The sequence below is a fragment of the Gymnoscopelus microlampas genome, assembly GCF_963454915.1.
Source record: "Gymnoscopelus microlampas genome assembly, chromosome: 8".
NCBI lineage: Eukaryota > Metazoa > Chordata > Actinopteri > Myctophiformes > Myctophidae > Gymnoscopelus > Gymnoscopelus microlampas.
The window spans coordinates 15,840,103-15,852,241 of NC_139945.1; the positions used below are offsets into that span (position 1 = coordinate 15,840,103).

Below are 12,139 nucleotides of genomic sequence, written 5' to 3' on the forward strand. Positions count from 1 at the left end.
TCTTAGGGTTTGTGTTCGAAAGTTTTCTTGTCATGATGTACTATATATAAGGATCGGGGAAATAAATGTCCATATTTGCCATGACGTAGGTGTCGATATTAATGAGGTGGACGCAGATGTCCGTATTTGGATGAATACCAACATTTAGACAATGCAGTGGAGGACATATGACATCAACACCAATCAAGTTTTGTTTTTGTTTTGCTTTCAGCAGTGCCAGATGGGGAGCTTGAACAGAAGACACATAAAGCCTATGTTTAAAAAACATCTGCCTCACCTCTAAAGATTTATGGCACCTCCAAGGAAAAGAGCTCTGCCTAAACCACTCCCAGAAGGCTTTCTACTCACTGACACAGAAAAGAAGAGATGGAGGCTGGGAAAGGTCATTGGTCAAGGAGGCTTTGGGTTGATCTATCTGGCCTCACAGGATGTGGACACACCTGTTGCAGCTGACAGCGATTTTGTCATAAAAGTTGAGTACCACGAAAATGGGCCCCTATTCTCAGAGCTCAAGTTCTACCAGAGGGCAGCCAAGCAAGAGAGCATGCAGAAATGGATGAGAAGCAGGAAGCTGGACTTTCTGGGGATTCCAGCCTACTGGGGATCGGGGCTGGCCGATCACAATGGAACCAGGTACCGCTTCATGGTAATGGACCGCCTGGGCAGCGACCTGCAGAAGGCCAGCCAACACACTGGAGGTCGGCTGAAGAAGGCTACAGTGCTCCAGCTCGGCCGAGGACTGGTGGACATGCTGGAGTACATCCATGACAATGAGTATGTCCACGCCGACATCAAAGCTGCCAACCTGATGCTGGGTCACAGAGACCCTAACAAGGTGTACCTAGCAGACTATGGCCTGTCCTACAGGTACTGTCCTGATGGAGTGCATAAAGAGTACAAGGAGAACCCAAAGAAGGGCCATAATGGAACCATAGAATACACCAGCCTGGACGCACACAATGGAGTCGCTCCATCCAGGCGTGGGGACCTCCAAATTCTAGGCTTCTGTCTTCTTCACTGGCTGTGTGGAACACTTCCTTGGGGTGCAGTTCTCAAGAACCCAACACAGGTCCAGGAGGCCAAGGTCATGTTGATGGATAACCTGCCAGGCTCAGTCCAGCAGCTGTCTCTAAGTCGAACCAGTACAGATGAGTTGGCCAATTTCCTACTGTATGTCAGATCTCTGGGGTACCAGGAACGCCCTGACTACCACAGGCTTAGGGACTTGTTGGCTAGCGGTGCCAAAGGAAGAATTGACTTGTCTAGGCCACACAAAGGGCAGACACAGGGGTCCACCTCTGATGAGGTGCTGGAGCCTCCAGTCAGGGGCAGAATAGCAGGACGAGAACGGTTGTCTTCCCAACCCAAGGCTGTGGCCATGGAGATGGATGGTGAAGATGGTGTGCATTGGAGTCCACCCATCACCAGGCCGTCAAAACAGAAGGCTGATAAAACCACAGCCCCGGTCAGAAAATCAGCCAGATCAAAGCCAATGCCTGTACAGGTTGAAGTTTATTTTGATAGCGAAGATGTTTGGGAAGGGGAGGTAAGACCCAACCCTACTGATGCATGTTATATCCGCAGGGCACCGGTCGGCCACAGACCCCAGGCTAAACTAACATTTTGTCAATTATGCTTGGTCATCTCAATATTGTTTTTATTAGGCAAGGTACTAAGTTTTCTTATTTTAAATATATAACTGCTTTTTACTCATGCATTATTTTTTTTAAAGGAGTAGTTCACCCAAAACATTTACTTATTTTCCATCAATTAGACACCCCATGAAGCTTGAATTCATGGAGATTTTTTTGTTTTTGTCGCATTCCTGAGCCAATAATTTGATGACCGGGTCATCGTTCAATAGGAGGCTAAATGGAGACCTACCGGAGACTCCGCCGGTCAACAAAGAAGACTGATGCGACCCAAAAGCACATTGAGGAGTGATCACAGAAACAATGGGAGAAGAAATGCATTCAATGTTAAGCAAGAAGAGGACCCACTGAACCTTGGAAGCCTGGTATACACAGAGGGAATCACAACGGTCTCCATTCATTATGCACTTATTGCGACGGGCAAGGTGCCAACTTGCTACATCCTATGGTCATGTGTGGGCATGTAGGAAGTGGCTGGAAAGAAGGGAAACTTGTAACCCGGTGTTGTCTATGACTGAGGCAGTCAATTTTCAATTAACTTGGACCACTGCCTGATGAACATCGCCCACAGGAGCTCAAAAATACATTATGTATTATATGTATAAGGGTACAAAATAAGCAATTCAATAAAATAATAAATATATAATAAATAATAATAAAATAATGCATTCAATATTTTAATAAATATTAATACATTGGTTAATCAGGGGCCCATTTCATATGAAAATAATAATAATTAAATTACAGTTAAAATATGGTTTCTATGGTTACTGTCATTGACTATGCAGTCAAGATTCGCGTGAAGGCAGACAACAGTGGTGTGGTGACCGATGGCGTGAAGCACTCGATGAACCCCTTCTGTGAGATTGCAGTGGAAGAAGCAGTCAAGCTCAAGGAGATGAAGCTGATAAAGGAGGTGGTAGCAGTCAGTTGCGGGCCGCAACAAGTACTGGAGACCATCCGTACTGCCCTTGCCATGGGGGCGGATCGCGGTATTCACGTGGAGGTGTCAGCGAAAGAATACAATACAATCAGACCCCTGCAGGTCTCCAAGATCTTGGCGGCTCTGGCCAAGAAGGAGGAAGCTCAACTCGTGATCCTCGGCAAACAGGCCATTGATGATGACTGCAACCAGACAGGTCAGATGACAGCTGCCTTGCTGGATTGGCCTCAAGGCACCTTTGCATCTGAAGTGATGTTGGAGGGAGAAATAGTGAAAGTGGTGAGAGAAATCGATGGTGGTCAGGAGACCATTATGATCAACACACCTGCAGTGGTGACTGCAGACCTTCGACTCAATACACCCAGATACGCCACTCTGCCCAATATCATGAAAGCCAAAAAGAAGAAGATATCTAACGTGAAGCCGGCAGACCTGGGCGTTGACCTGATATCACGGTTGGAGGTGTTGCGAGTGGACGAGCCTCCCCATAGAAAGTCCGGCTTGAAGGTGGAGACGGTAGAGGAACTGGTGGGAAAACTCAAGGAGGCAGGGAGGATATAAGGGATCATACCTAATTTATGCTGTATCGCAGACCAGAATTAGCACATATTTAAGCTGTTACCTCCGCGACCTGTTGTAGCTTGTACAGTAGATTGGCTAATTTTGAAGTGAAACAATGTTGTATGACAATATAAATTGGGCTTTGGGTTGTTCAATATTAATCCACCCAGTCCCTCTGATTGAACTGTGTCTTATGGTAGTTCAGACGAGAAGTTTACTGGGGTGTGGTAATGCTGAGACACACATCTCTTGTAGCAGCCATCTACCAGTAGGGAGATAACCAGAAAATGTGGAGGCATATGAGAAGACCACATGTGTAGTGCAAACAAAGGCTTTTTTTAAGTGCCACATTCCCAAACAATATGGGCCACCCACATTACAATGAAAGAAACTAAATTCTATCACATCTTTCTGATACTTTACTTTATCAGTGAGACTGACATCTGTGCACAATGAACAAGATGCATGTTCTATTCCTATTACAGACATACATGTAGGGTTTAATTGGTTATGTTTCTTAGTTATAGTTAGCGTTTTACTTTACAGTTGTGTTCCTTTAATATTGAAGTAATGTACAGTATCCTCCTTGTTCCTTAGTTTTAGTAAGGGTTTTACTTTACAGTTGTGTACCCTTTATGTTGTAGTAATGTGTTGTTTGTCAGTTTAGTTCACCTGTGTCTGGTTAGTCCTTTTCAGTTCCTGCCTAGTTCATTGTTTGAATGTTGCCTGTGAGTGTCATTAATCCTAGATTTTTTGATTCCTTGTATTTAGATCTCATAGTGTTTCCCAGTATCTATACTGGGAAACACTCTATACTGACGACAACAACAAGGACAGCACTAGGAACCTATAGGTTCCTAGTGCTGTCCTTGTTGTTGTCCAGGTGTTCCTGACTTCTGACTTAAAGCACAAAGAATAGTTGTGCACAGTAAATATGTTCATTTAAATGTGGGTCCTTGTGCGTGCGTGCCTTAGCTGACACACATTCTGTCACTCTTCCAAATCCCAGAACACTGAGATCAGAGGGATTTGCGTCGTTGTGTTTCCGATCTTAGAAACTGCATTTCCCAGGTGCCATTGTTCCATGGTTAAACAACAGTGAATGGCTGCAGAAAATAGGGCAGCTGTCAGCAGGAAATGACACAGTCTTTCAGTTTGTGTGTGTGTGTGTGTGTGTGTGTGTGTGTGTGTGTGTGTGTGTGTGTGTGTGTGTGTGTGTGTGTGTGTGTGTGTGTGTGTGTGTGTGTGTGTGTGTGCGTGCGTGCGTGCGTGCGTGCGTACGTGCGTGCGTGCGTGCGTGCGTGTAAATATAGCCTGTGAGAATTCATGGCTGTCAGAGAAAGACAAAAACGGCAGAGGGAGAAAAAAAATGTCAAGAGAGGAGGGGAAAAGAGAGGATATTGGGGAGGAGACCTGAAACATCTCAAAAGCCAAATTCACTCCCACTGTTCATTTTCTTCTTGGAGGAGGCGAGTGGAGTCGAGTGGAGGAGGCGAGGAGGCGAGGAGGCTCTCCGCTTCCGCATTGAGCGAGTGTACATGAAGCCACTCATTAGTTGCGCATATGATCTCTCACACACACACACACACACACACACACACACACACACACACACACACACACACACACACACACACACGCTTTACTAAAAAGCGATGTGAAGACACACATTTAATGCTCAATTATAGAGCTTCAGCTGATAAAGTAACTGAAAGGACCGCAACAAGCCACTAACTTTATTGCGTTGTATGATATAAAGCATAATACAATTATATACATTGTAATATATTGTGCACACTTCTTCTGTCTCAAAAGCTGATAGTTAATTTCTCTCCGTGCATGCCTCAATGCAGTGCACGGACTACTAAAAATGACTATGACAAAGATTATGTTTAAAATAATGTATTTTATTTATATGTGGAATGAATGTAGGGTGACCAAATTCTGAATTCCCAAAAAGAGGACATTTCACGCTATTTAACTATAGCCGTACTCATTAAATTCTGAACCGATTCTTAAAATTCTCAATTCTCTATTAGTTGTGAAGGGTCTTCTTTCATGTCTATCAGTCATGATTTATTTCGCCATCAAACAATATCAAGCAAAAAGGAAAACATTGGCTGGTCTCCATCGCGCTGCTCGCGCACCTCTGAAATGGAAGAACCGTCGTCCTAAAAAACCCTCGCCCCGGGTCTAATCTGGCGGCCTCGGCTGAGCTGTATGAAACGTCATAAGTGATCGCGGAATTTGCCGTCGCTTTGAAATGACGCTTGAGTGAATTCCGATCCTGTGAGGCCAACCGGTCGACCACTCTGTCCTCGCAAATACTCCTCGGCTCCTCGCAGGGGCGGGGCTTAGGCGCGAGTGGAGGAAGCGAGGAGAGTGAGCGAGTGACCGAGTTTGGGGGATTGGAATTTAGCTATAGGCAACAGGTTGAATAATGCATGGAGTAAGAGTGCACGTGTGCAAACAATGGCAGTACGAATTCAGGTCTGTCACTTGCACTGTCTGCGTTTGTGTGCTTGTTTATTTGGTCGGTTTATCGGTGACAGGGGGAGAGAGAGAGAGAGAGAGAGAGAGGGGGGGGGGAGTGAGGAGTGTAGGGGGAGAGACGCTTGCCGGGGCTAAGACTGCAAAAATTGAAAAATGGCCCCATCTCTAGGGCAACAGGTTGAATAATGCAGAGAGAATGATAGGGTTAGAGAGACATTGTGTATGTGTGATGCCCTTGCCACCTCCAAGCATTTCGATCTCTCAGCCCTGTCATCCTGTCAACACACACATACATAAACGCACGCATAAACACACAATGATTTATCTAGTGTCTGACATTTCTATATGGCTGTTCTAAAGGTCTGGCTGTCCCTTTGTAAATACCAGCCAGTGAGCCCTAGCCAAACAACATTTAGTCGTACACTATACACACACGCACAAACGCACAAGTAGAGAAACACAAGTGACTTCTTCAGCACTGAATCATTTCATTCTGTGATATGTTTGAAAGTTAAGTGTCATTAGAAGGCATACATGGATGGAAGGATCTCATATATGGAGATCCCTCAGTACGATGTCACTCTGTCTGTGTGTCTGTCTGTCTGTCGCTTTCATGCCCATATATGGAGATCCCTCAGGATGACGTCACAGTACTGATGTCATAGTCTCCATATTTGGGCACGGCTGACATGGAACTCTGTGATGACAAGAGCAAGCAGTCGGACAGTATACTGTATAACAAGCACGTTTTCAGGTCAAGACTCCTTCAAAAACCTGCCATAGAGTTGAGCATTCTGCATCCTACAACGGTAATCATAATTTCGGGAATAATTAAGATCCATACTCTGCCGATGAAAGAATGTTCTCAGGCACAGTGAGACCCACGATGTTTGTCAGCCGGAGCCTGTCCACGTCGACACAGAGCACCAAAGCAAAAGTGGCGGTACTCGGCGCATCAGGCGGAATTGGCCAGCCGCTATCCCTGTTACTGAAGAGCAGTCCCCTGGTGAGTCACCTCTCCCTGTATGATATAGCCCACACCCCGGGGGTGGCAGCCGACCTCAGCCACATTGAGACCAGGGCCCAGGTCACGGGCCACATGGGGCCTGACCAGCTCAGCACTGCCCTTCAAGGCTGTGACGTGGTGGTCATCCCTGCTGGGGTCCCAAGAAAGCCAGGCATGACTCGTGATGATCTGTTCAGCACCAACGCCTCCATCGTGGCCACCCTGGCTGATGCTTGTGCTCGCCACTGCCCCGAAGCCATTATCTGTGTTATTTCTAACCCTGTCAACTCCACAATCCCCATTGCATCGGAGATGATGAAGAAGCATGGAGTCTACAATCCCAACCGAGTGTTTGGTGTGACGACCCTTGACATTGTCAGGGCAAATGCTTTTGTCGCAGAGCTCAAGGGCCTCGACCCAGCAGGCGTCAATGTACCAGTTATTGGTGGCCATGCAGGAAAAACCATCATCCCCCTTATCTCACAGTGCACACCTAAAGTAGAATTTGCTGCTGACCAGCTGGCGGCTCTGACTGGAAGGATACAGGAGGCTGGTACTGAGGTGGTGAAGGCCAAGGCTGGAGCCGGCTCTGCGACTCTCGCCATGGCTTACGCAGGCGCCCGCTTTACCTTCTCTGTGTTGGAAGCCATGAATGGAAAAGAGGGCGTGGTTGAGTGTGCGTTCGTCAGGTCAAAAGAGACAGAGTGCACATACTTCTCAACACCACTCCTCCTTGGGAAGAATGGCATTGAAAAGAATCTTGGGCTAGGGAAGCTGTCCGCCTTTGAGGAGAAGCTGTTGGCCGACGCCATAGGCGAGCTTCAGGGCTCTATCAAGAAGGGTGAGGATTTTGCGGCCAACATGAAGTAGGGTGGGCCATGTACCTACAGTTTGCACCTACCTATTTACTGCAAAGGATGTTTACCTACCCCACTCCCCTAGTATTTTGGTCATTAGCTCCAAATCTTTGCAAGATCCGCCAAGGAAAGTATCAGAACGACAGAGACAGAGCAGGCCGTCCCCATAACCATAGTAACTCACACTCACGTGCCTATATGTGCGCACCACACGGCGCATGAGGAGAGGGAGAGTTGCTGTATAGAGAGAAAATAAAAATCACACCCTGTGTGAAGGTAGCGGCGATACATTTTGTCATCGATATGTGTTTATAATGTGTTTATAGCCACGTGTCATGTGAACCTTGACCAATCACTTTGTTGACGGACCTGATCAATCACAACGTTGACGGTGAACACGGACAAAGTCAGGTATAGAGCAAGATCCGCTCTATACCTAAAGGTATAGAGCGGCTAGCGCCACTAAAAGAGAAGTGGGGCTGAAAAGTCTTGGCCCAATAGCCAGGTCCTTAACACGTTTCACCCAGGTTTTGTGTGTTACATGATAATGATGCCAAGGGGAACCAGAGAACCATTGGCTATAAATCCCTGCATCTTGGCTGGTTGGTCTATATGCCTTAGTTATGATTGCTGAGCTGTACTCAGCATGGAAGTAGCCTACCGGAGGAGCTGTCAGTCTATGTCAGTACGTGATGAAGCACAGGAGTAACACAGGGAGTTCCGCAGGCTTGTGCAAGAGCTACTGTATATGATGGAAGAATTGTCAGGCTAGACAAATCTCAATTTGACAACTGGCTGACAAAGTTTGGACAGAGGATTGCGAGGCAGGACACCACCTTCCGGAGATCAATATCTCGAGCTGAACCACTCACAATGTATCTTCAATTATTTTGTTTGTGTATAATAATGGATGCTTAGTTATTGCAGGTACTATACATTGGATAGTATATGGGTAGGAGCTTAACTGAGATGACAAATATATTATCATATATTAATGTTAACAAACTGAGACTGTCTGTGATAAGACATGAGTTTGTGTGTGCCTAATGATCAAATTCAGCTAAAAAGATTGATGAATCAGACTATGCTCGTGGAAACACTTGTATGATTGCGTTAGTATCAAATCTGAAAGTTTTGTGAGCGAGGCCCATTGTGAGCAAATATGCAGGTAGCCATGTGACAAACTGAAATGGAACAAGTTTTCTGCAAGTCTGAAAAAGTCGGTAGATTATCGCGTTAAAACTAGCTATAAAACCACGGAGACAGCAGGACCTAACATACTTTACACTAACAGTAATACTACACCCTGGCTCACATGTTAATCAGCTGCTCTCAGTTAGTTCATTAAAACATTTGTGCTTGACTGTCTGTCCATAAATGTGCCACTTCTGTCTCTCCGCCTCCGTTTTTTACTCTGTCCCTCTCACTCTCCCCCACTCCACTTAGGGTGGCCTCCTTCATGAAGCTCTTTTCGGGGAAAAACGAGAATCTATCACAAAGCCAAGCTGAGTTCTGCTGTCACAGTTTTGGGTCGATCTTCACGCCATATGGTGTAAACAAACGGAAAACAACACTTGAGAAATCATGATAGATCAGCTTAAATTATGCAGGGCAACTTGGGACACAGAGGAGAAGTGGCACGTTGTGTGGATAATATAGCAGTGCTCATTTCCTCTATTTAACTACAGAAATTCTGATTTAATTAATTTCAGATATGTTCCCCGGGTCCTTCATATTATCTGAGCTGGGCCAAGAGTCAAATCTCGTTAATAGCTTCCTCCTATGCCTCAGCTACAGTATCTCTCTCTAAGCTTTGCTACTAACTCATCTAAATAGACAACAACACAAAGGCTGTTGTATGCACACTTGTTCAATTAAAAAAAGTGCATTTGTGATGCTAATTTGTTATCTGTTCAGTTAGGTTGTGAAAGGTCACAATAGCCAAATTCCAATACCTTAACTTCCCTCGCTCACTCCGTCCTCCACTTGCGCATTAGTCCCGCCTCTGAGTGAGGAGGAGAGGATTATATGTGAGTCTCTAGGAGTCAAGCCGGCTGGACTGACAGACACATTCCAATTACTCACTCCTGCCTGCTCACCTATGTTGAATGCACTTATTGTAAGTCGCTTTGGATAAAAGCGTCTGCTAAATGACTGTAATGTAATGTATTGTCACTCACTCACTACTCCTGCACTTTATATTAGATATTGTATTTCTCATATGAGCTGTTTGACATGCATTCTCGCACAGGCATAAAAGAGCGTCATTCGCATTGCATTTTTTTGAAATTACGTATACTTCTGTGATTTATCTTAAGCAGTGTAATGGATGTTAAATGAAAATGACATGGATGCAGAGTCGCTACGAGTCAGTCATTAGCATTCTTTAGAAGCCAGCATGTCGTCTATTGAAGCATGTTGCACAGCGAAAATAGACGATCTACAAGCTCTCAATGCGTTGCTTGTGGATCGGCTATTTTCGGTTATTATTTTAAGATTAGAGCATGTGAAGCGGTTAAACTAGCAGGAACAACATACATTACAAAAACATCATTTTACATATTGTGTTAATTGTTTATAGGAATCAGCGCTATTGTGTGTGTGTGTGTGGGGGGGACTCCTTTCAAAATGTTACACATAAATAACACATTAGGACTAACTCGGTCATACAAACATTTTCAGTCTTGAGATTATTGTCTTGAGGTATTGTTGCTTTAATCCATGTGTCTCCTGATACTGCAGCCTTGTTGAGAGACAAGTTGAAGAAAAACTGGTTCAAGTGATTATTTCTACACATATAAACCCTGTCAAGGAGCTGCTGTGTGACTTTATGCACATCATCCAATAAGCAGAACTAGATGCACATATACTGGTTTTTATTTGACTAAATTAAGATGTAGAAGCCATTAGAAGAACATTTCGGTCTCCTGTGGAATCAGACAACAAGACATGTTTACATTCTGTGCTTAGTAAAAGTACTCATTGTGCAGAATGTCCCATTTCAGAAGTTCAAAATGTATAAAAAATCTCACAAAATGCGGGGCAAAAAAACTCAAGATACAGCTGTTTTCAGGAAAATGGTTAACAGGAAGTGGACGGGGCGGAAATCTCTCGAATGATAGAGAGTAGCTGTAATTTTAAAGAATACAAGACTCCTGCAGTGCCTCCACGTGGCCACACACGGAAACTGGGTTCCGCGAGGTCCCAGGCTAATCTGTAGGGGATCTCGGAGTAGCAGTGGACCCCAGAGGCACGACGTGCAGGCCCACCGGTGTGTGGACACGCCCTGGCGTCTGCCAACCACTGTCCCAGCTAAGGGTCAAAAGGCATGGGCAGATGGGGCTCATAGCCTTGGATGGCAACCTGTCTAGGAGAAGGTAACTCTGATTTAAAACCGGGACTGCGAGGAGTTGCACCCCACAGTCCGCTATCAGCATAGTAAAGCCAACCATGGAGTAACAAGGGCCAAGGTGGTGACCCCAGACGGCAACAGCGAGGAGTTTGGCATCCTGGCTGGGGTTATGCAAGGGGATACACTAGCCCCCTTTCTCTTCATTATAGTCCTCGATTATGCGCTCAGGAAAGCAATCAGTGGGCGAGAGCAGGAACTTGGCTTCACACTAACGCCAAGGAAGTCGAGGCGACACCCCGCAGTGGTCCTCACAGACCTTGACTATGCGGATGACATCAGTTTGCTCTCTGACAACGTGGAACAAGCACAAGAACTACTGAACAGGGTAGAGCTAGAGTGCGCCAAGGTCGGCCTCAGGCTAAACGCCAAGAAAACTAAGGTCCTCACCTACAACGTTCCACCAGAACATCAACCTCTGACTACAACAGGAGGCACTGTGCTGAAAGAAGTCGAGGACTTCAAATACCTGGGCGCATGGGTCAACTCAACTGAGCAAGATCTTAAAGTGAGGAAGGCACTTGCATGGAGGGCCCTGAATGGCATGACCAGTGTATGGAACTCCAATCTCCCCCGCCAAATGAAACTCAGCTTCTTCTACGCGACAGTAGAGTCCGTTCTTCTCTATGGCAGTGAATGCTGGACCCTGAAACCAGCCCTTGAGAAGTCCCTGGACGGGTGCTACACCAGGATGCTGCGTGCAGTGCTTAACATCAGCAAGAGTGCGCATGTTACCAACAGAATCCTGTATGAGGGAATACCAAGGGTGAGCGAGAAGATTGCTGTAAGGAGAATGAGACTAGCAGGACACTGCCAAAGGCACCGAGAGCTGCCAGCCAGCAAACTGGTGCTGTGGGAACCAACACATGGGCACCGGTCAAGAGGACGCCCCACACTAACATACGTGGACACGCTCAAGAAGGATGCAGGAGCCCATAGCACCAATGAGCTGGCCAGATGTATGGAGAATCGGGATGACTGGAAGCAACGATGGAGGGCTCGTCTGAGGACGACCTAGAGAGAGATAATGTTGTAAATGTGATGTAGGCTACAATTAATTGTTGTTTTTGTACAATAACTTTTGTACAAAATTAAAGTGCAAAAAAATGATACTTTTTTGCCAATTATACAGTCAATTTGTTAAAGTGATTTAAAATACTGCCCAGCATCTCTTCTAACATACATGTTCTGTGTGCGTGCGTGTGTGTGTTTAGTTGT

At 45.7% G+C, this 12,139-nt stretch overlaps 3 protein-coding genes across 3 annotated transcripts; all 3 read left to right on the plus strand.

The window, feature by feature from the left end:
• Positions 1–289: 289 nt before the first annotated feature.
• LOC311050019 (serine/threonine-protein kinase VRK2-like) lies at positions 290–2,149 on the plus strand (the record flags this gene model as incomplete). Its single annotated transcript, XM_084063986.1, has 2 exons — positions 290–1,465; positions 2,120–2,149. 2 exons carry the CDS (start codon positions 290–292, stop codon positions 2,147–2,149), a joined length of 1,206 nt encoding a protein of 401 aa, XP_083920112.1.
• Positions 2,150–2,406: 257 nt separating this feature from the next.
• LOC311050020 (electron transfer flavoprotein subunit beta-like) lies at positions 2,407–3,156 on the plus strand (the record flags this gene model as incomplete). The annotated part of the gene is made up of 1 exon (XM_084063987.1): positions 2,407–3,156. The coding sequence occupies one exon, from the start codon at positions 2,407–2,409 to the stop codon at positions 3,154–3,156; it is 750 nt and encodes a 249-aa protein (XP_083920113.1).
• Positions 3,157–6,508: 3,352 nt separating this feature from the next.
• On the plus strand, positions 6,509–7,525 carry LOC311050343 (malate dehydrogenase, mitochondrial-like; the record flags this gene model as incomplete). Its single annotated transcript, XM_084064358.1, has 1 exon — positions 6,509–7,525. One exon carries the CDS (start codon positions 6,509–6,511, stop codon positions 7,523–7,525), a length of 1,017 nt encoding a protein of 338 aa, XP_083920484.1.
• Positions 7,526–12,139: the final 4,614 nt, after the last annotated feature.